Source organism: Podarcis pityusensis (assembly GCF_964106645.2).
Source record: "Podarcis pityusensis genome assembly, chromosome: 1".
Taxonomy (NCBI): Eukaryota; Metazoa; Chordata; class Lepidosauria; order Squamata; family Lacertidae; genus Podarcis; species Podarcis pityusensis.
Window position 1 is genome coordinate 58,473,979 of NC_138028.1, and position 23,898 is coordinate 58,497,876.

General features: G+C 39.9%; 1 protein-coding gene across 6 annotated transcripts in view; it reads left to right on the forward strand.

Annotated features, from left to right (window-relative positions):
* SHANK2 (SH3 and multiple ankyrin repeat domains 2) overlaps positions 1-23,898 on the forward strand; it is a 343,989-nt gene that overhangs the window by 187,549 nt on the left and 132,542 nt on the right. For all 6 annotated transcript variants that reach the window (XM_080982494.1, XM_080982496.1, XM_080982491.1 and 3 more), the window contains 2 exons: positions 14,189-14,271; positions 15,869-15,993. In XM_080982494.1, coding sequence (XP_080838620.1) covers positions 14,189-14,271; positions 15,869-15,993 — 208 coding nt within the window. The remainder of the gene's footprint in view (positions 1-14,188; positions 14,272-15,868; positions 15,994-23,898) is intronic.

Consider the following 23,898-nt stretch of genomic DNA (forward strand, 5'->3'; position numbering starts at 1 on the left):
ACCATCTATAAATCATTTTCATTACATTTTCTTTCAGAGCGTTACATGCAGTAAATTTCAATCCATTACTCCACAACCTCTCCCAGTCCTCAAACATGATATTATGCCCAATGTCCTGTGCCCACCTTATCATAGCCGATTTAACCGTTTCATCTTGTGTATTCCATTTCAACAGCAAGTTATACATTCTTGAAAGTACCTTAATCTTTGGTTCTAACAGTTCTGTTTCTAATTTCGATTTCTCCACCTGGAACCCTAGTTTCTTATCATTTTTAAAAACTTCTTTAATCTGAGCGTAATGTAACCAATCTCGCACTTTGTCTTTCATTTTCTCCAAACTCTGCAATTTCCAATTGTCTCCATCCTTTTCTAGTATTTCCCAATATTTTGGCCATTTAGCCTCCATATTGGGTCTTTTTCGGGCCTTGGCTTCCAAAGGTGAAAGCCACCTTGGTGTTTTATTTTCCAGCAAGTCTTTATATTTTGTCCAGACATTAAACAATGATTTTCTGACAATATGGTTCTTAAAGGCCTTATTTGCTTTAACCTTGTCATACCATAAATATGCATGCCATCCAAAAGCATTGTTAAACCCTTCCAGATCCAACACATCAGTGTCCTCAAGAAGTAGCCAGTCTTTTAGCCAGCAGAACGCTGCGGCTTCATAATACAACTTTAAGTCTGGCAGGGCAAAGCCCCCTCTTTGTTTTGCATCAGTTAATATCTTAAACTTAATTCTGGGCTTTTTGCCCTGCCAGACAAACTTAGAAATGTCTCTCTGCCACTTCTGAAAGCACCCCGTTTTGTCCAAGACCTGAAGTGTTTGAAATAAAAACAACATCCTTGGCAATACATTCATCTTGATAGCAGCAATTCGGCCTAACAAAGAAAGTTTCAATTTTGACCAACTATCTAGGTCTCTCTTAATTTCTGTCCAGCATTTTTCATAATTGTCCTTAAATAGACTTAGATTTTTTGCTGTTATGTTTACCCCTAGGTATTTTACTTTTTTAACCACGTTAAGTTCCATCTCATTCTGAAACCGTTCTGACTCTGTATCCGTCAAATTTTCCCCCAAAACCTTAGTTTTCTGTTTATTTAATTTAAATCCAGCCACCCGACCAAAATCATTAATCAGTTGTAATACTCTTTTCGTACTGGGCTCTGGCTTCTGCAGGGTCAAAACCAGGTCATCTGCAAAAGCTTTTAATTTATATTGTTTCTGACCGACCTGAATTCCTTCCACCAACCGATCCTCTCTAATCATGTTTAATAGCACTTCCAGAACCGAAATAAATAACAAAGGGGAAATAGGGCAACCTTGTCGTGTCCCTTTTTCAATTTTAAACTCTTCTGTAACCACATTATTAACTATCAGTTTAGCTTTCTGTTCTGAATATATCGCCCCAATCCCATTCTCAAAACCCCGTCCCACTCCCATCTCTTTCAAATTTCCCATCATAAATTTCCAGGAGATATTGTCAAAGGCCTTCTCCGCGTCTATAAAAATTAAGACTGCTTTTGTATTTATGTCTGTTTGCAAAAGTTCCAAGATATCAATAATGTTCCTTGTGTTAGCAAACAGATGTCTTCCTGGGAGAAAGCCGGCCTGGTCCTTATGAATTACTTCATTTAAAACTTTTTTAAATCTAATTGCCAGAATGTCTGCAAATATTTTGTAATCCACATTTAAAAGAGAGATGGGACGGTAGTTCTTAAGTTGTGTCTTTTCAGCTTCCGACTTTGGTATTAATGTGATAAACGCTTCTTTCCACGACTCCGGTGCCCTCTTCCCCTCCATAATTTCATTGCTGACCTCCATCAAAGGTTGTATCAAATAGTCTTTTAATGTCTTATAGTACTTGGAGGTCAGCCCATCTGGTCCTGGAGATTTGCCAAGTTGCATGTTCTGGATAGCTTGTTCAATCTCTTGTCGTGTTATTTTAGAATTCAGGATTGTCCTATTTTCTTGTGACAATTTAGATAGTCCGTTTTTTACCAAAAATTGTTTAATCTCAACATCATCTTGCGGCCCTTGGGTATATAATTTTTTGAAGTATCTCTGGAAACACTTTCTAATGTCCACTGGATTCTGAATGTTTTTTCCATCAACCTCTAAGTTTGTAACAGTGTTTAATCTTTGTCTTCTCTTCAACTGCCAAGCTAGCAGTTTTCCACATTTATTCGCCGACTCAAACGTTTTTTGTTTCATTAATTTAACCTTCCATTCAATTTCCTGGTTTATCAATTTAGAATATTGTGTTTGATAAAGTTTAATTTCTCTCAGAGTTGGCTGTGACTTCGGATTCACTCTTAATTTCTTCTCTAATTCTTTTATTTTTTCCAAGATCTTATCTTTTTTCTCATTTTGTGTTCTTTTCTTTACTGCATTCTGTTGTATCAAGAATCCCCTCATTACAGCTTTACTTGCGTCCCAGATTATTCTTTTTTCCACCATGTTATTCATATTTATCTCAAAATAGTCCTTCAGAACTTTTTGGGCCTTCTTGGTAATTTCCTGATCTCTAAACAAATTGTCATTCATCTTCCATCTAAAGGATCCAGTTGGTAATAATGTCATATCCATCTTTACTGCATTATGGTCGGAGCAGGTCTTTGGGCAGATTTCCACTTTTCTGACCTTAGGTGCCAGGCCTCTGGAAATCCATATTTGGTCGATTCTTGTCCAGGTCAGTTGGGCTTCAGAAAAGAATGTTCCCTCTCTTCCTAGCGGGTTCTTTGTCCTCCAAATGTCAATCAAATCCATATTGTCAGTCATTTCAAAAAAGGTTTTAGGTAGTCTGCCGTCTTTTGTAACATTTTGACTTTGTGACTTGTCCATGTTAGTTGATACGACCCCATTCATATCTCCCATCATTATGATGTTGTTATAATCTAGGTAGTCCAGCATTGTCTCCTGCAACTTCTTGTAAAATTCCGATTTCCCTTCATTAGGTGCATAGATTCCTAATATCAGCAGTTTCTCACCTTGATGTTGTATCTCAATAGCCAAAATTCTTCCATGTTCATCTTTAAATAGGAATTTAGGTGACAGGCTCTCTTTTGCATATATCACCACACCTCTCTTCTTGACTTTGTCGGACGATACAAATTCCTGGCCCAATCTTTTATTTATTAACACTTTTCTGTGGAGCCTCGTCACATGTGTTTCTTGTAAACAAATAATGTCCAATTGTTCTTTTTTTAATATATGAAATATTTTCTTCCTTTTTTCCGGAATGTTACAACCATTAATATTCCAGCTCAACAGTTGCAGAGACATCCTGAACTAACTGGTTATTTTTCAAGGGGTGGTATCTTCTCAGGGTCTTCAGGTTCCACAGATGCTGATGTTGGTACTGGCGTTGCCTCAGGCCCAGAAGGTAGTTCAGTTCCTTTTTGAAGGTCTTCTCCGTGTGTAGACAAGAATTTATCTCTCTCTTCCAGTGTTCTCACTTTGACCTTTCTCCCTCTAAAGGTAAAAGATATTCCTTGGGGAAATTCCCACCTGAATGGAATTGCGTTGCTCCTTAGTAGTTTAACAAGTTCAGAATAGGCGGCTCTAAGATCAAGCAGTAGTCTTGGGATATCTTTATAAATTTCAATTCTTCTATCCAACACCTCCAGTGATTTTACAAAGTGTAGTCCCAAAATCTTATCCCTTTCCTCCTTTGATCTCAATGTTATCAAACAGTCTCTGGGCCTCTCCTTCTTTATAAATCTTCCAAGTCTGAAAGCTGACACAATTTTAAAGTCCTTTTCTTCCAGGTTCCAGAACTTGGAGAATTCTTTGGTCAAAAACTCAGTTAGATGTCCTTCTTCTGCCTCTTGTAGTGATCTAATCCTTAAGTTGTTCTCACGGTTTCGCAGTTCTATCATCGAGAGATAAATCTGGTGTTCCCCGACTTGTTTAGTGAGTGGTCTTACCTCTTGCTCTAAATTTTCAAATCTTTGTCTGGTGTCCTCAGTCAATTTCCGATTTTCTGCTGAGGCCTCCGTTAACTGTCCAATTGCTTGTGCATTCTGTACCACTTGTGTGGTTAATTTATTTAGACATTCAGTGTTTTTATCAATCTTTGCTGATTGCGCATCTGCTTTCTTGTCCAAAGCTTCCAATTTTTCAAAAATTTTGTCTAGTACAGAAACGGATGCTCCTGAGGCCATATCTTCCAGTTGTAACTGCTCTACTTCGCCCTCTCCCTCCACTTCTGAGGGCAAAGTAGGCACAGATGATCTGCGTGTCTGTGAGGCTGAGGTTAGAGTTGTTAGAGTTGTTTGTTTAGCTCTCCCTCTTTTTCTTGTGCCACTCATTCCAATGTTATCTGTCAGTCAAGGTCACACTGAGTTGTTCCCATAGGAATGGAAAGGCCCAGAGCAAGCAAACAGCAAGGGAATCGAAAGTAAAAAGTGCATGTAAAATCACTGTTATAATCCAATCCTCTAGAGGGAGCTTAATCTGTCTTTCAGAGTCTAATTTAATGTCCAAGAACCTTCAAATACAAATGTTTAGCAGAGTTTATAAATGGTCACTTTGTTGCAGACAGTGCTTATTTATCTCCAAAAAGAATGTTTCAAATTTAAAAGGTCTCAATACCCTCAGATTGTTTCAAGTTCCAATATACAGTATCCAAATCTGCAGTGCTGACAGCTCCCTTAATACTCAGGCAGCTCCTGACTCTGGGTTTCACCTTCTAATTTGTAATCCAATAAGAGGAGGAAAGTCAAGTGCAAATAAAAATCCCAAATCTTTAACTTAAAGTCTTTACTTTAAGATGCAAGTTCAATAGATGCTTGGATCTGTAAAACTTGGAGTCTCTTTCTTTCAGCCTCCACTCCTCCAGCTGATTGCTTTTTTTCAAGTTCAATGGCTGCGGAAGACGGACTTCCTGCTTCCACGTCTCTCCGCTCTCAGCCAAGTTCAAGTCAATTTAAGTTTCCCTTTTAAAGTCTCAAATTCAAGTGATTCAGTCTTTTACTCACAAGTTAGTTGCTTTTTCGTCCGGATCCGTAATTTAGCAGGAAAAGGGATCAGCGCTCACCGACAGTAGCAGCGCGGCTTCGCTCCTCAGGCTGTGAAGCAGCTCACAGCGCCGCAACCCCCCTCCGTGCTCCGGAGCCCCTTACGGGGTTCCTTCTGCACTTGGAGGGTCGCTCTAGGCGCCCACCGAGCCTCAAGACCCCAGGCTCTTGCCGCCTGGGGTTTTCCAGAGTGGGTCTCCGCTTCGCCGTAGCGGACGACCCGTTGCCTGCGGAGCCTCCTCTCCCGTTCAGAAGAGGACCGCCATTGCCGTTCGCGCCGCCCCCGGAAGTCTGGACAACTGCTTTTGGATCTGCTAACTGCATTGTTATAAAATGCTACCTGAATGCTTACAATACAACATCATAGGGATATGCCTGTAGAGAGAACTGGTGCTATTTAAATATGGCTTAAAATCTGTCTCCGTATCTCTTTATGCTCCTTTTTCTAGATTTGGTATTTTATCTGAATTTTCACAATCTTGCTTTTCTTTATATTTTGTGAGATAATATCTGCTCAATTATAATCAGTTGTATTATATGTGATGATCATTTTCTTCAAAGAAAGGATCACCAGTTCATTTCTGTGGACTCGGTTAGAACGCCAGGCTCTAGGACCATTTCCAATGGTCCATAATAAAGTGGCAGTGTAAATCTGGCAATAATGGATATAAATTTGATGAGAGAATTTTCCAATTACAACTCTTATCACTTTGATGGCATGCTTTTACACTCCTGTGCCTGCTTTCAGGAAGTCTAATATGTTCTAGTTCATATCTAGGATAGTCAATCAAGGGACTGGAATTCAGTTCTGGCCAGTGCTTCTTTGGATAGAAGATGAGTCAATCTGGACCTAAAGAGACAGTGATTGCACCCTCAAGAAACTATCCTTGTGAAAAAAAGGTTATAGGCTGGTTTATAATATCCTATTTTGGACAGAAGCTTATTGAGCCCATATTTGTGGAGCAGTTTCAGCTTTTCCTGAAGTAGAAGCCCAGTCAAAAAGATTTTACTCATTTAAGACATCCTCCTTTAACTACAAGAAGATAAAATAGGCCAAAAAAATTCACTGGCTAATCTTCAGCTATGCTGTCCTAAACCAAGTGAACTTCATAAGCAAACTTGATTCTGTTGGTGTTTGTAATGATAGGATCATGTGGTTTGGCTGCATAAGCGTCAATGTATGTATTTGGTGTTTTGTTTTGTTTTTTTAAAAAACCATGCCAGTGTATTTTCTTCTAAAATCAGCACTGAGTGGACCACAATAACCTCCCTTATGCTTTTAGTAGAAGAAAATTACACCTGGAGATCCAGGAAGGAATTATTATTATTATAATTATTAATACCCCTCCCATCTGGCTGGGTTTCCCCAACCACGCTGGGCAGCTTACATTACATATAAAAACATAGTGATACAGGGCTGTCTTCTAAAATTTATGTACTGTAGTTCTTTATCTCCTGATATCTGATGGGAGGGCGTTCCACAGTGTGGGCCTGTAACTTCGCTTCATTTAGTGAGGGAACTGCCAGAAGACTCTTGGAGGAGGACCTCAGTGTTCGGACTGAGCGATGTGGGTGGAGATGCTCCTTCAGGTATACTGAGCTAAGGCTATTTAGGGCTTTAAAGGTCAGCACCTTTAAAGTGCTCAGAAATGTACTGGGAGCCAGTGAAGATCCTATAGGATCGGTGTTATATGGTCCCGGCGGCCACTCCCAGTCACCACTTTAGCCGCCACATTTTATATCAGTTGGAGTTTCTGAGTCACCTTCAAAGTAGCCCCACACAGAACGCATTGCAGTAGTCCAAGTGGGAGATAACCAGAGCATGCACCACTCTGGCGATACAGTCTGTGGGCAGGTAGTGTCTCAGCCGGTGTACCAGGTGAAGCTGGTAGACAGCAGCTTTGGACACAGAAATGACCTGGGCCTCCATGGACAGCTGTGAGTCCAAAATGACTCCCAGGCTGCACACCTGGTCCTTCAGGGTCATGCTATCACCACATTGCTGGAGGCTGATAAAGCAACTGCCTATTTAGAAGGGATGTGGTAACTCAAGGCTCAGTAGGGTTCCACCTTGTCCAGTAATGCTTGTGTTCTGACTCATTCCGAACAAGTTACAGGTTGACTGCCTACCTCATTCTTAGCTTGACTATGTGCTTGTTTGGGATTGCTTCCCTGCAGACTGCCAACCCTAAATATTGCTGTTGTCTGTAGGCAGCTAGCAACTAAAATTACAAAGCTGGTTTCTGGAATACACATCTAGTGACACTTACCTTAAAGAAACAGTAAGGTGTGTTCATATAAGTAGCATAGCTTCCTTCTTCCTTTTCCTTCAATGGAACTGGAATCTTATTTTCTGCTGTACTTAAGAATTTTATGTCATATACAAGTCTTCATTAATATGTGTGCGTGCAAATGAATAGTGCATCAGTGTTACACTAGTTTGTGCAATATCATCTTAGTTACCTGGAACAGGAGTAGTTTCTAGGCCATTTCCTTCAACATTCCCTGGTGTTTTTGTTTCTTTAAGAAAGTCTCACATTTAAGAGCTTGCATTGATAAATTGTTTTATCAAATATTGTTTTTGAAAAAACGGAATGCTTCTCCAATTAGAATGTTTAGTGCTTTATTATCAATCCTGCTTAAAACTGAAAATAGCATATTTTTAACAAGAAAAATGAAAATCCTACTTTAACAGATGCAGAATTCCTCAGGTGTTGGTAAAACCATACCTGTAGTGTTTGCTGTATGAAAATAAAAGCTTCACTCCCCCCACCCTCAATTTCAGCAATGATTTGCATACTTTTAATAGACTTCCAAAAACAACCATGACCTTCCCCCCCCAAAAAAAAATACTCTGTTCATATCTATGAGAGTAATAGCATGTGTTTGTAATACTAGCTAGTGTTGCAATGATATTAAAATACTTTGCTAAGTTAATACAGAATGGTTTCAGATATCCTTCCAAGCATCTGTGGCAACATGGATCCACTTTCAGCATACGATAGAAAAAAAGAGACAATATAAACAGTGTTCACTCTGTCATGTCATCCTTTCTTTTCTATGAGCTCTAGCTGACCAAGCTTGTTTTCAGGTCAGCTGCAGCCTATAAAAAGGAACAGGCTGACACAGTACGGGATTGGGGTTTGTTTCCTCCCCACATCTCATTGCGTGCTGCTCTGTTGGCAGCAACTATGGTCAACCAGACCCGGGCTGCCACCAATGTCTGAAAGCATCCTTTTATTGCAACCTAAAACTATTCCAAAGTTGTAAGTGATAACGTAGCTTTGACGGTTCTAAATAGTTTAGAGCTAGGGACTGTGTGTCTGGGGGTGGGGGTTGTTTTTAATTCAGGGTTGAATGCACTATTGGTATTCAACAAGTAATTAACATTTCCTTCCTGAATTATTTCAGTGCTACGTTCTATAGTACCAGATTGCTCAACTAGATGATCAGTGCCCAGGGAAATGCAATCAATCAAATGCAGGGTCTATATTAATCTTGAAGTCGTTAATTACTAGAATCATCCACTCATTTTTGAGTTCATTGCAACAGGGGGGAAAGCTATAAATAGGCACCTCTCCACAATCCTGTAGTGGTAGAAAATGTTCTTCATGTTACAACATTTACTCTAGAAATCACCTTAAAGCGGAGTTATCTGCAACCTTCAGTTTTCTGCTTCCTACTTGGATCGCATAAGATATTAATCTAAATGTGACCTTCTGGGGATGGATGTTGCAAATCCATACCAAAGATCTCTCCATTAGTTAGCCAATAGCATACTCCAATTTGTCAGCATTTTGGAAGATATTAGTAATATTGCTTCTCCTGCAACAAGTTTATGATACAATTAAATGGCTTATATAATAATGTTATATATATTCATATTTCATTTCCAGGAGAACTTTATGTACGCTATCCCAGTATGTGGTTTATAGCATCCTTTTGGCTCAGATACTTTAGGTGAAATGTTAGTTGGAACTGCTTTCCATTCCTTAGTTTGGTTTTTCCTCTACACTTTATTTTATTGTGTGAATTGTTTTCACACTTTCATACACCACCCTGGAAACTTCTGATAAAATGAAGAAACATTTTAAACCTGTTTCCATAAAACTGGATTTTAAAGAGGTGTACACTGTTAAGTGGAGTCTCCTTTTTTATTCCTACACTTCTTATTTACTTATTAATAACTCCTGCCAGGCTCCGAAGGCTTGCGGATATCTGCCCGAAGCCCGGGGTGCGCAGCCTTGCGCTCCCCGGGCTTCGGACTGCAGGCTGCTATCCGCAAGCCTTCGGAGCCTGGTGGGCATTCCCGCTGCGCTCCGAAGGCTTGCGGATAGCTTCCTGAAGCCTGGAGAGCGAGAGGGGTCGGTGCACACCGACCCCTCTCGCTCTCCAGGCTTCAGTGAAAGCCTGCGTTCGCTCCATAGGACGCACACACATTTCCCCTTCATTTTTGGAGGGGGGGAAAGTGCATCCTATAGAGCGAAAAATACGGTACCCAGGTCACAGGCCATAGCTCACATCCTCACCATACGTTTAAAGCACTTTTATACCACTTTTACAGTCATGGAGAATCCTGGGAACTGTAGTTCATTAACAGTGCTGGGAACTGTAGCTCTGTTTGGTTGTGTGGTATAAGATTGCTTTAAAATTCAGTTTGAAAATAAACCAGTAAAAAAATGCAGATCATACGAAACAGGAGAGAGAGAGAGAGAGAGAGATTATGCATCAAAAACATTCTGACCTGTCAGCCACCCGACTGCAGCAGTTTGTACTAGTTGTAGTTTTCAACAGTTTTCTAGGGCAGCCTCACCTAGAGCATGTTGCAATAGTCTAATTTGGAGATCTGTAGAGCAGAGGTAGGCAGACTTTGTAGAACTCCAAGATCTACCAGCCAGAACCAAGTGCAAATACAAACCAACCAGTCAGGTGCAAAGTACAAATTGAATTAAAGGATAAAGTGAGTGCCTCTGAGCACCTTCTGAGCCTAGGAATTAGTTTTTTAGTACAGTGGTACCTCGGGACTCGAACGGCTCTGTTCTTGAACATTTTGGCTCCCAAACTCCGAAAACCCAGAAGTTCTTCTGTTTTTTAACGTTCCTCAGAACATGAACGTCCAGCACGGCTTCCCCTGTCCAAAACCTAGCTGTTGGCCAGCCAGAACCCACGCCTCGGAACTCGAATATTTCAGAAGTCGAATGGTCTTCCGGAATGAATTATATTCAAGTTCTGAGGTACCAGTGTACCAGAACTGAACTGACCCCACAGTCTTTTCACACAAAAGTCTACTTTTGCTTAACTTCCTTCATAGCAGTAGCATCACTTAAGTGTAAAGCGTAATTTAGTTGTTGCTGTTGTTGAAACAACTGGGTGTCAGAAACCTTTGCCATGTTTTTGCAATTCAACCAGAAATCTACCAGTATATTATGACCTACTTGCTTCCCAGCACTGAATTGGAGCATGGATGACTATGGTTCAGCTTTATTAGGAAGGGCTGTGGATCACAAACCAACCAAAGCTGAAAAAGGCACCCCTCACTATTGGTGCCGTCTACACAATCTAGCAGAATCACTTGAGCAAGAAGTACACTTCAGTAGGAGTGTAACACCACCCAGTACAAACTGCAGATCCAAACCTGAGTCAACTCACTACCAGTACTTCTGTTTTGTCTGGGTTAAGTTTTGGTTTCGTCATCCCCATTCAGTCCTTCACAGCTACCAAACAGTGATTTAACCTTTGAACTACTTCCCTAGAATGAGATAAAAATAAAAATATAGAGTTGGGTATTATCAGCTTATACTGATGATTCTGCAATCCAACTGTCCTCTCTGAGCAGTTTCATGTAGTTGTTAGATACCATAGGGGACATGATGGAACTCTGCAGAACCTTACAGGCCACCAGACATGGGGAAGAGCAATAATCTTCTAGCACCACTTCTGGGTTTTATCTCTCTGGAATGAACGAAGCCACTTTAGCATTGTGACCACAGTTCCCTTCCCTTTGTGAAAACCGTGATAGATAGCATGGTCTATGGATCAGTAAACAAGCTCAGAGGTCCAGGAGAATCAACAGGGTCACATGCACCTCATTCAACTTCCTAGGAAATGAGTTGCTGATTAGGGTTTTTAACTACCTGATTGCTGTTGCTTTTGTTTTTGTTTTATTATGTATTTTGTATTCTCATTTTGTATTTTTCTGTTGTGAACCACCCTGGGATCTTTGCATGAAGAACTGTATACAAATTTAATAAATAATAAACATAATTCATCTCCCAGCCCAGATCATCCACTAAGGCAGTGTGATGTTTGCCCTCCTAGGTGGGTCATAAGGAAGGGGTTAAATGAGTGTGAAGTGATTGGCCAGTGGGAACCCAAGGGGAGGAGTTAGAGTTGGGAGTTGGAGAAGGAAGAGGGAGGATAAGTCTGGATTGGTCGAGTTGTGTTGTGAGAGAGTGAAAGAAACTGATAGGAGTCAGATAGATAGTTGGGATAATCAGTTAGCAGTTATTAGGAAAGGTATAGGCCAGGATAGAAACTAAGATTAAGAAACTGCCAAGAAAAATTATCTGAAACCATAAACTTGTTAAGGCTTATAAAATAAACTTGCTTATTTGATTTAATGTTAACAACTGTCTGGACTCTGTGTGTACCTGAGAGAAACGGGTTGGTGGCAGTGGGAAAGCAATCACAGTGGTGGCACAGGCATCAATAGACCGTCAAACGTCCAGGGACCCTGTGTGATTGCCACAGGCAGGCATAGGCAAACTCAGCCCTCCAGATGTTTTGGGACTACAACTCCCATGATCCTAGCTAACAGGACCAGTGGTCAGGGATGATAGGAATTGTAGTCCCAAAACATCTGGAGGGCCGAGTTTGCCTATGCCTGCACTAAGGTAACCAAGGAAGTTTTATTGTTAGCCAAAACCAGTCTGAAACTGGTTTCTAGAAGGGATCTAAATAACCATTTTCATCCAAAAACTTTTGGAGCAGCACTACAACAAATTACAGTGGTACCTCAGGTTACATTCGCTTCAGGTTACATACGCTTCAGGTTACAGACTCTGCTAACCCAAAAATATTACCTCAGGTTAAGAACTTTGCTTCAGGATGAGAACAGAAATTGTGCAGCAGTGGAGCAGCGGCAGCAGGAGGCCCCATTAGCTAAAGTGGTGCTTCAGGTTAAGAACAGACCTCCAGAACGAATTAAGTTCTTAACCCGAGGTACCACTGTATGTAGTTTGGCCCCAAAAGGTTTCAAACATTAGCAGTTTATGCTACATTATAATTAGCCATAGTAGCCATAGTAACCATAGTCACTTGCTGTAGAGGGGATTTCTCAGTCCCTTCCCCCACCTCCACACACAAGATGAAATAGAGGCTATAGGAAAGGGTGGATGCATAGTTTCCTGGGCATGAGGGACAGGGTAGAAAGAAGAGTATGATGAGCAGCAATGGAAGCCTCAGTCCTGCCACTTTAAGCCATGATTTTTAAATTTGCTAACTTGGAGGTGACCAGGTGGGGTGGGGAGAAGACAATTTTCTTCCTTTTTTCTTTAATGCCCCCTCCCCCTCCCCCTCCTGCCTCTCGCTGTAAATCCTTTTGACAGAAACTGCAGTTTTTGCTCAGAATCCAGATGTGTTAGGATTTTACTCCAGACCTGTTCATCTGCACCCTATCTACTTGTGCTTCTATGTCATCATCTGAGAACAAGAGAAAGGGAATCCTGGCCCTACCCCTAGCCAGGAAACCAACTGCCTCTGGCAACCTGCCCTGCCTCTCTCCCAGAAAGAGCTCCATCATAACTGCCAGCTGCTCTGTGGATTTTTGCCAAAGGGTGCTGGCTATTTTGGAATGTTGAGGGAACTTTCCATTATTCCTTTCAGCTGTGAATATAGACACATTTGTGCAAAAGCTAATCAGAGCCTCGGGGATATGATGGAAGCCTAACTAAACAAGTGTGTGTAAATGGGTGCAGGATTGTAGTCTTGGGGATCAGCTAGTTATATTTTGTCAGGTCAGATTCCAGAGTTTCCCCATATTTTATTACCTCAAGAGCAATGGTTTTCTGCCACTGCACCATCATATTTTTGAAGCACGTTACTGTTTTTTAAAGGAAATATTGCCTACTATGCAAAAGAAATGAGGATGTACTGTACCTGAAAGCTCTACATGAATAATTTCTTGAAAATGTGTTGCCATTTAATGATATAAAATATTTATTTTATTATAAAAAACTCAGATCAGCTTAAATCTCTTCAAGTGTTGTGATTTGGCTTAGAAACTTACGCTCAATCTAGTCTTTGAATAACTGGATTTTTAATTTTTTTAAAAAAACACTTATCGAAGAGTAATTATCAGATAATTTTTAAGAAGCTGCCTTTTTTTAAAAAAATGTAATGTCTGTCTTTCAGAGGATCCTCTCATTATCAGTTCATTGTGCTGGCTTTCAGGAAGGCTCTGTAATTTTTATAGAAAAAGGTGGTCATGAACATACATGCCTTGTTACTATTTAAATTATGCAGATTCTTGATGCTGTGAAAATTTGTGCTTGATGACGCCAAGGCAGCTGCACGTTGTTAGCATTGTAGGCTGTCAGATGATCATGTGGGATCCTTGCAGCATGCAACATTCAATAGGATTGAAAAAGGGCTTTTGATGCAAGGCATAGCTTCTGAATATATCCGTGCCTTTTAGCTACTTATAACAGCAAACCAAGCTAACTTTAGGTTTTAAAATGCTGCCTCATTTTTCTTCTGGTTGGTTTCATTTTGGCTTCACTAGAAGATGCATCTGGTACATCCACGATTGAGGAGTTTATTAATGCTACTGTCGTTCAGTTCACTTTCTTTTCTTTTCGACTCCTAGCTAGCACACAGATGACATGATCACACATTTGTTCAGCTACCACCATGCATGGTTTCTTCCTCTGCTTTTGCTGCATTTTCCCCTCCGTTAAGTTGCACTGTCATGTTCTCCCTTGCCATTAAGCCTTGTCTTTGTCTCTTTCCTTCTTCTGTTTGCCGTTATATTTTCCCCATGTTTGATTACTGCAATATTATTTGATTAACTGGCTGTGATGATGATGAACCTACACACTGGAGGAGCAGCTACTACTGTGGTGATGAAGGGATGTAATAATGGTCGCTATCCTCGGAATTCTCTCTACAGTGACTGCATTATAGAAGAAAAGGCTGTGGTCCTGCAGAAAAAAGACAATGAAGGATTTGGGTTTGTGCTCAGAGGGGCCAAAGGTATGTGGATTTTCTGTGTCTGTGTGATTGGGTGAGTGCCTATGTGAAAAATGGCATGCATTTCTGAAAATAAACAGGCATTATTCCTTATGCATTTGGTTGCTAGACAACAGTGTTCTCTCTGTGCAGTAAAACTGACATGAATTTCTGATTGAGCAGTTTTCAGGGGTATGTGTATGCATGTATATTTTCAGTGCCTAGATATATGTATAGAATAGATATGGAGAATAATTCTGAGGGGAAGGTTGCCTACATATTTTGTATATGTTACTGTTCAGTTTATTCACACTGTAAGCATCCTGGCTGTGGGGGTGTCAAAATTGCTTAATTTAAAGTGTTCATGTGTTAAAATTATTTGCAGAGTGAAGCTGCATGTTGCCAACAAGCTTGAAATAGATCTGTGGCTTGCTCAAGGTGGAACTACTGCAGTTTTAGTATGAAAATCAGATCATTTTTATATCTTCAGAAGCTGCATGTATGTTGAGTGGCCTTTTTAGTGTGTTCTGTTGTGAGGGATGCCTGGCTTCATGTGTTGAAATGTGCTAAGCTTTTTCTTATGCCAAATGTACTCCAGTAGATTTATGCCTAAGAATCAAAGGTATATTTCTAAGGCTTTTCTTTCTATTGCTTTTGCATTTCATTTTTTAAAGTGGTGGTACATCCCAGTGCCTGCCACTGAGACACCCCTCAGTTGCTGGATGGGCTCTCCCTCACACAGCCTGGCTTCAAGGCTAGCCCATATGTGCTTATGGTGGATCCTCCACACCCTTCCTCTGGGAATACCGTTTTTATCATTCCTCGCTAGCATGGCAGACACCTATTGGGCTTCCCTAGCTATGTAACAGTTCCTGATTAACCCTCCTGGCTAAATGCACGTTTTAGCGGGGTCTTCTAGAGACTCTGTGACTTCATCACAGTGTAGATCAGCTGGCGCTGAGCTATCTCTGCAGCAAACAGAGGTTATTCTCTTACTATATATGTTAATTTTGTATGGGCCCCAGCTCTCCAGGTGGAATATTCAAGGGCCCCCTTAAAAACATATGCTAATATCCAGCTTCATGTATCATTTGTTATAAATGATGTTTGAGACCTTATTGGAGCATATTGTCTATGAAAGTGTATGCATGTCAGATCATTCAGTATATAAATATGTACATGATGCATAAGCAAATACAATGTTACACCATTAAATTTAATTACTTCATACTGTTTTCATTGTAGCTATAGGTAATTAGCAGCTAAGAGACTTGAAATTTTAAATGCCTGAATTCTCCATGCTATGCCCATATTTGAAAATTAATGATACTGGTTTCAAATGAGAGTCCTGTTCCACCAAATCACTTGCTTTTTTGGCTATATAGCAATTTATCAGAACTGAGCTTCATTGATTTGCTGACTAAATTCAAGTGATCATGAATACACAAGAAAAAAGAGAGGGAGAGAACTATAGAGCAGGGAGATCTGTAGAGAAGGGATTGTTGTACTTAATGAATTTCTGGCACTGCATAAGTAATCATTTAATCACATTAAGTATATATTTCAAACATTTATCTTTCTTTATTAAAATATATATTTTTTTAAAATATTATTCCCAAAGCTGATACACCAATTGAAGAATTCACCCCTACTCCAGCCTTTCCTGCTTTGCAGTATCTGGAATCAGTGGATGAAGGTGGGGTAGCATGGCAAGCTGGCTTGAGAACAGGAGACTTTTTGATCGAGGTAGGAGAATTTTGAATGTGATCTAACCTTTCCTGTTCAGGAAAATTCTGTAGTTTAATCAGTTTGCACAAGGTTCACTGGCTGCTTTAAACTTGTCCTTCTAACTACTGGTGAACAGGCTTATTCAGCAGTTTGATGCAAATCCTAGTTGCAGAGTCTTTCTTGGCTTCATTATTCAAACCTCCTTTTGCTGTGTTGACACAAATTGTGTGAATATAGATGTGTGTAGTTCTAGGCAGCACATTAATACGTGTGAGAAACCTCCATGAGAGAGGATGCTGTTAATTCTACTTTTGGTAGTTTTGACTAAATTTAATTTTGAAGATAATTGAATGGATGTCTAGTGCTGCAGTATAACATTGAAAGGGTTGTGTTTTAATTACTAGCCTGATCCATCAAGCGTATAACAGCAGGTGGTGGTGTGATGATATCCTCCTCCTTTCCATAGAGATTAGTAATCTCATCTCTATGGTGACAGGGCCTCTTTTATTTCATTGCCCCAACACCAAATAAAGCTTTTATGTATCCCTTTTAATGGATAATATCCTGTATTTGCTGTACACCATTTAACAGTGAAAAATGCATCAAGTGATTAGATAGAGAGTAAGATATTAGTGAGAAAATGTGTGATTTCATTTCATGAAAGCTTTTGTGTGTCAGATTTAAGTAGACCAGTTTGTTTGCTTGTTAGCTTCTAGTTCACATTTTAACTTTTGGAATTGACAGTGTTATTATTCCTAATGAAAATTCTTATGTGAAATTAGCGATGGTTTGGATGCCCTTTCCATCAGTTTTAAAGAAATTATTGCACATCAGTACAATAATGTGGTTGTTACTTTATTGGATTTTGAGTATATATCTGGCTATATTCAGAATTATTCATGCAATGTGAATAATAGTCTGGTATTCATTTTTCCCCCTGTTTTAAGAAATGGTGATACTCTATTGAATGTCATTTACCCATATAATTCTTTAGTTTACATTTTTTGATCTTCAGACTGATGAGTAAGTTATTTTGTGGCATATGATATAAAAAGGTAGAATGTTCTTTTCCCTAATGCCATTTACTAATCTATGCAATTTCTGGTACAACTGGATTAGGATATAGTACTTGGTCATTTTCCCTTATGCATTCAGACTTGAAGAGTAGACTGAGCTTTCGTCTCTCAAGTTTTCATGTTAATCTTTTGCATTTACAAATCACAGTAGGGTCAAGTTTTTAGCAGGAACATGTTAGAAATAATGTGATACAATACAAAATGTATTGGCAAATTCCTTATGGTTATAATGCATCCTTGCATCATTGCCTTATAAGTTTTACTGGGTAGTGAATTGATGGACAACTTCCTATTTAGAAGACTTCCTTGGGAGTTAAACCTGAGAATCACACTTCATAAACCACTGATCCTAACTTTTCCTGCACCAGCAGATAATGATAGGGCATACTGGCATGTGGTTAACTTTCATTATATAAAGAGCTACTTTAGGCACACTGAGAGGTTTGACATGGTTTGTTGAATTTTCACATTTTTTTTCTTCTCTGAATAACGATGTTCAAACTACTTTTGAATTTCTCCAAAATTTCAAACTCAGTTTGCTATGTGGTATGGGCAAACTGCTGTTCAAGAAGCACAAGCCCAAAGCTGACATTTGTCTGTGGAAGTAGTTGCATGGTTTTGTTTTTTGGATGATGGCCAGTATTCCAAACTGTAAGTGTATGCCAGCACTGCAGTGATGTTCTCCGTTGTTGGTAGAAGATACATAGACAGAAATATTTAGGACTAGGATACTGGCAAATGGTACAATGAAATATTTGGAATTAATAGTACCCTGGAAAGCATAAGATACTTTGAATAGGTCTAACAGGGGTCTTTTATCACAAGCAATTGAAATACTATTGAAATATTTTAGGTGTGGGAAAGTTATACAGGCACAAAGTGTGGTGGAATGATGTAAATCAACAGGAATAAAGGTCAATTTATGTTATCGATTTAAGTTAAGTTTCTCATTTTAAAATGCATTTCTTTCATGAGCAAGCATGTGTACTAGCTGGTTGTTGTAGCGAGCAGAACATATTGGTTTGCATTTAAATAGAACATTTTTATAATCCAGGAGCGTAATCCAAAACCTTGGATAATATAGGCCACATGCTTTTTGCACTGTGAATCTCTTTACAGTATTGACAAGAGACCCACCTTCTTGGTTCTCTTTCTACACATGCAAAATAAGGGAAGAAAAACACTTTGAAGAAAAAGTCCTATTTTTCTGTGAGACCTCAGACCCCATGAGCATATATGTTGAGTTAAGAATCTTTTTTGGCCCTCCATTCACAGATCCCCATACCAGTCCTTTGGACACTGCTTTCTACATATCTCCATCAGGAAAACTGTCTATTTATTCCTACTCTCTGCTTCCTGCTACTTTCCGATCCAGAAGAGGACCTCACCTCTTCTTTCACAACTACTAAACTTAGTTAGGAGTCTTTCATTAGCTACTAGTCGTGCAGGCATTAAGTGGTGGGGGGGCAGAACCAAGTTATCTGCAACACAATTGGTCAGCTAAGTATTTTAATTTAATTACGTGATGGGTGGGCTGACCCGCACAGACTACACCTATGGTACAGTCGTACCTTGGATCCTGAACACCCTGGAACTCAGACGTTTTGGCTCCCAAATGCCGTAAACCCGGAAGTGCGAACGTTCGTTTGGAACGCCTCAGATTATTTTTTAAGGCACTTTAAGTTCTTTTATTTATTTATTTTTAAACTATTTTAAGGTGGGTGTTTTTAAGCATAGGTTTTTATCTTACCCTGACCAAGAACTCTGCAAGACATTTCAGTTATCTTTAAAATAAGAATGTACTGAATAGTTTGCTGAATCAGGCCAACTTTTGTAGTGAAATAAAGAACACCTTCAATATGTTTTGAAAGCAAAGTCCATCACATACCATAACAATATGACAAATCACCTCTTCTTTTTTCTGTCTTGATGCTTCAAAATCCCACTGATAATTGAGAAACTTGGCAATTGTCAACAAGGCTCACATTTGTTACTGAGGAATGCTTCTATAAATAAATTGTACTGAATTTTCCATCCTAACATGATAAGTTTTTCTGGAAACTGTAATATGTTAAGGGTTTTTTTGTTTTGTTTTTTTTTTAAAAAACTTTTATCCCAGAAATAGCTGTTTTGCAGTAAGAAGAATTAGAAAGGTTTGTATGCACTTTTCATTGCTGTGAAACCTCATTATGATAATACTGGATGTAGTTGGCCTTATCGCTTGTTGCCAAGAGATAGAAAATCTTCAATGACTCAGACGTTCACAGTATTACATGCTTGAAGCTCAACCATTTGCTTCTGGCATATGGCTGGGCTGCCATTTTTGTTAAAGAAAAAGTAAACTATTTGATAATTTCATATAGTGCTATTTTATGCCAGATTTATTTTGTTTTGCTTTATTTTCAAAGAGGATTATTTTTCTGCTGCTTTGTTTATAATTTGCGGTATAGAAATATGCTTCATTCCTTTACATTAAAATGTTCTTCCTTATGCATGTATCTTATCATTAGTGCATAGAAATAAGCAAGTCAACAAAAAACCTACTCCATTCATTTTCATCATCTTTTGCAGATTTTCTCATTTATAGACCCACTGACACGTGGGGATCAGAGGAAAGATGAAACCAAGCAGTTATTAGCCTTTGGCAGTGCCTTGCACCCCAGGAGAGCAGTTGCATTCTTCCTCATAGTCATATTGTTCCTCAGGGTTACTTCCTGCTTAATGTGACAACTGTGTGTTAAACAAGTGTTTCATGCAGCAAATGTGTCAAGTGTGAAACAAAGATGGATGGTCTTTAAAATTCATTTTTCAGGCATTACCCCACTTACAAGTTGTAGCCCAATCATTGGTCCCAGGGTGTGCATGGGTGTTCACATGGAATACAGAGTGTACAAGTAAACTGGGATTTAGTTGCAAGTGCATTGAAGTTGCTTTCACAACAGCCATTTTACTGGAATGGTAATCCTTTGTTCACTCACTTTTTGGGGAACACCCAGACAATGTGATTATCAGCCTCTTGCATTGCATTGTTTTTGTGTGTGCATGGTCTCCTTCCCTTTCCCATAGTCCTGATTATGGGCATTTTTCAACGTTTATAATAAAGCACAATTCCAGCACCAGCTGGGCAAGTATTGGCCGGCAAGGTACTTTTAAGGCTCTCTGGGTTCCTATGCCTTTGGAGATTTGAAGCTATTTATTGGTACAGGTAGTTTCCTCTCCTTGTTTTTTGAGAGTGGAATTTTGCAACCAAAAAGAAAGAAAACAACAAAAAAATGGTAAGATCCTTCTCCCTTACCCCCTCCCAAACGCATGAATGAAATTGATGCTATTCAAGAAGTAATTCATATGTCATTTATTAGTAATCTACCACCTGTACTCATCATGAAGCAATCAGATACGATAAACTTAAAAGAGGAAACTTAAGCAGCATTGCTGAACTGGACTTAATGTGAGAGTAGATACTATAGGGAGAGGCATTATATACTAATTATGCATAATATACTGGTATTAAGTCATTGTGTAGAATCTCCATTTTAATTCTGTTCACAGCTAATGGGGGGGGGTGATGTCTCAGCAGTGCTAAAGTGTTCTAATGTGGAAGCAACCTATGTGCCCTGTGATCCTAATGCCATATTCTGAAACCTCTTGAGCTGAGGAACCTATATTTTTAGCTGTTTTACGATATTTCAGTGGGTGATGTGTGGTTGTGTTATGCTTTAACTGTATTGCGACCTATCTGGTATCTGATATTTATTTACTTATTCTTTGCAAGGAAAACGATTGAGCAAAGTAGTTCTAAACATATTCTGCATTAGTACTTAAAGCTGTGAGTTTTGGCAGGTTTATTTAAGTTCTCAATCTCTCTCTCCAGCCCCCAACCCACCCACCCCCACACACATTCTTTTCCACACTCATGTCAGCAAATACTCTGGCATTTACTTGCTGCAAAGCTTGTTGCTCTGTATATATTTTGTGTGTTAATCCTTTGCAGCAGGCACTACAGCCACTGAATAATTAAGGGCAGAAAGATCATTTGTGCTGAATTCTCCAAATTCCATGTTTCTAAAACTTTTTAGACTGCTCTACACAGATGATGGTAGATCGCTAGAAACCTTGTAGTCAGTTTTGCTAAACATATTAGTAACTAAGGTGCAGTGCAAATACTTATTTTCACATATTTGTTGTTTTATTGAAATACTCTGTGAAGTATTATCCCTTCTTTCCGCTCCTCAGTTTTTCAAGATGTGCACCTGCAAGGAACCAATTTATGAGTTGCTTTTTATATTGTAGATTAATAAAAAATACTGTTATGAATTTGGGAGGGAGACAGTCTGGAAGAAACCCAGAGACCCCTTCTAACCCTTCAATTCTGTACCTTTAGGGTGGAATGTATAAAAGGAAGTTTGCCCAACTAGCCCCTTTGTCAAAGTAATAGCTTTAACTGGCCAGTTAAGAGCTCATCAGCATCTCAAGCAATGGACTAAGTGATGGTGTTCTCCAAGAAACGTGGGTTGGTGTTACACACACACACACACACACACACACACACCTCACCTGACTGCAGGCCATATGATCCTTGATTGGGAGCCGCCCAGAGTGGCTGGGGAAACTCAGCCAGATGGGCAGTATATAAATAATAAATGATTATTATTATTATTTATTATCCTAGGCAGAAGACTAGCCAGAGTAGCTGTGTGTGAGAGCAGAAACCTACAGAGACATGTCTTGCTCTGTGCTGGAAAGCTGTGACTTTAGGGCTCACCTGGAACCCCAAAGGAGAAGCAAGATCTTCTTGGGCAGCGTTCAAAACTTCCTAAGGACTAGGCGCTTTCTGCAACTTGCTATGGTCCAATTGTGACCAATTATAGATGTATGGGTGCATGTATTGAGCCTAGGCCCTGTCCCCGCATGGTACGCCAGCACTCTCCTCCAAGCCCTTGGGGAGGTGGCCTCCAAGGCCCATCCCTGCTTGGTGCTCCAAGCCTGTCCCTGTGAGGGCTGGGCTGGGGGAGAAGGGCCCCAACTCCCCTCTGGCACTTCAAGCCCTGTCAAGCATGTCCCTGTTTGGTGCACCACGAGTGAGAGGAGGGCTGAGGGGAGGAGGGCTCCAAGCCCCATCCCCTCTCGGCACTCCGAGCCTCACCCTGGCGAGGGCTGGGCTTTGGGGGAGGGCTCCAAGGCCAGTCCCTGCTGAACTTTCTAGTAGTTACACATTTGTTTCACTTTCTCTCTGAAATTTCTTTCAAGTTCAGCATCGTAGTAATAATAATCCACAGTAGTCTCAAGGAATTTATATGCTACTTAATTGTCAAAGTTGGCCTCTATGCAGCTTACAAGTATAAAACCAATTACAGTGCCAGTGTGGTGTACTGGTTAAGAGCGGTAGACTTGTAATCTGGTGAACCGGGTTCGCGTCTCCGCTCCTTCACATGCAGCTGCTGGGTGACCTTGGGATAGTCACACTTCTCTGAAGTCTCTCAGCCCCACTCACCTCACAGAGTGTTTGTTGTGGGGGAGGAAGGGAAAGGAGAATGTTGGCTGCTTTGAGACTCCTTTGGGTAGTGATAAAGCGGGATATCAAATCCAAACTCTTCTTCTTCTACAAAATAATATATACATATGCATGTAACAAATATGCACAGCAGAACCATTTCATTGAAACATTAAAATAAGCACACACATTAAAAATACAGTAAAGCAAAGACATTCAAATAGTGCAACAGTTAAGAGTTAAAACAGCAATTAAAGCAATTAAAAATTAAATATAGTAACAATAATAGGTGTCCTCATTGTGCTCAAGTGTTCAGATGCTGCAGGTATATATTCTTTTAACCCTTACAACACCCCTGTCAGATATGTCTCGCCTTCCCTGCCCAGCCTAAAATGAAATTGATTCTAGATCACTGGCTGCTGCCTTCCTTTTCCGCTTTTGCCTCTCCTGCCCCCACCCCAGCATGTAAGTTCACATCTAGCACGATACACACAGACACATATACAAACCAGTATTTGTAAATATTAATTATTCAAATGACTTGTGGTTTTGACTGCTATTGTGGGGACTGAGCCTTATTTATGTTTGTGGTGTCCAATTAAGAAATGCTATTAAAAATGTGATGTTAACAATGTGCCACTGATGTGAATTATGAATCAGTTCATGCATTTTGAAAAAATAGATAGAAAGAGCTGCTGTGTTAAGGGAAATATAGCGACTAGCCATTCTGTTTTTTGCGCCTAGAACCCAGGTTCTAGGAGCAATTTGGCTCCTACCTATTCTATCTCAGTTTCTAACTCTGTTCTTGGAGTGTTACTGCTGTAAACCACTCCATGATATGCTCAGATTGTATTTATGTGTAAGTAAAACCATGTACAGTCATACCTCGGGTTACAGACGCTTCAGGTTGCATTTTTCCGGTTAAGGACTGCCGAAACCTGGAAGTACTGGAACGGGTTACTTCCGGGTTTCGGCAGTCGCACATGCGAACATGCCACTGCGCGTTGCGAACATGCATCCCACACGGATCACGTGTATCCATGAGCATGAGCGTCCACTGTATCCTAAAGATCTGTATTGACCGGTATGCCAAGGTAGAGTGTGTGCAGAGGAGAGCCACCAAGATGATCAAGGGTCTGGAAACCAAGTCAGTGGATGCTGATCTGCCATGGATGCTGTAGTTGAGATTCCTGCATTGCAGGTGCTAGACTAGATGATCATTGGAGTTCTTTTCAACTCTACCAATCTATGATTCTATGAAATGTCAGCTTTGGGCTGCATTTGCATTTTAAAGCTTTTTGTTTTGGTGACTCAAATTCTCAAAATGAAAAGTCATATTATTAAACTCTTCAAGTT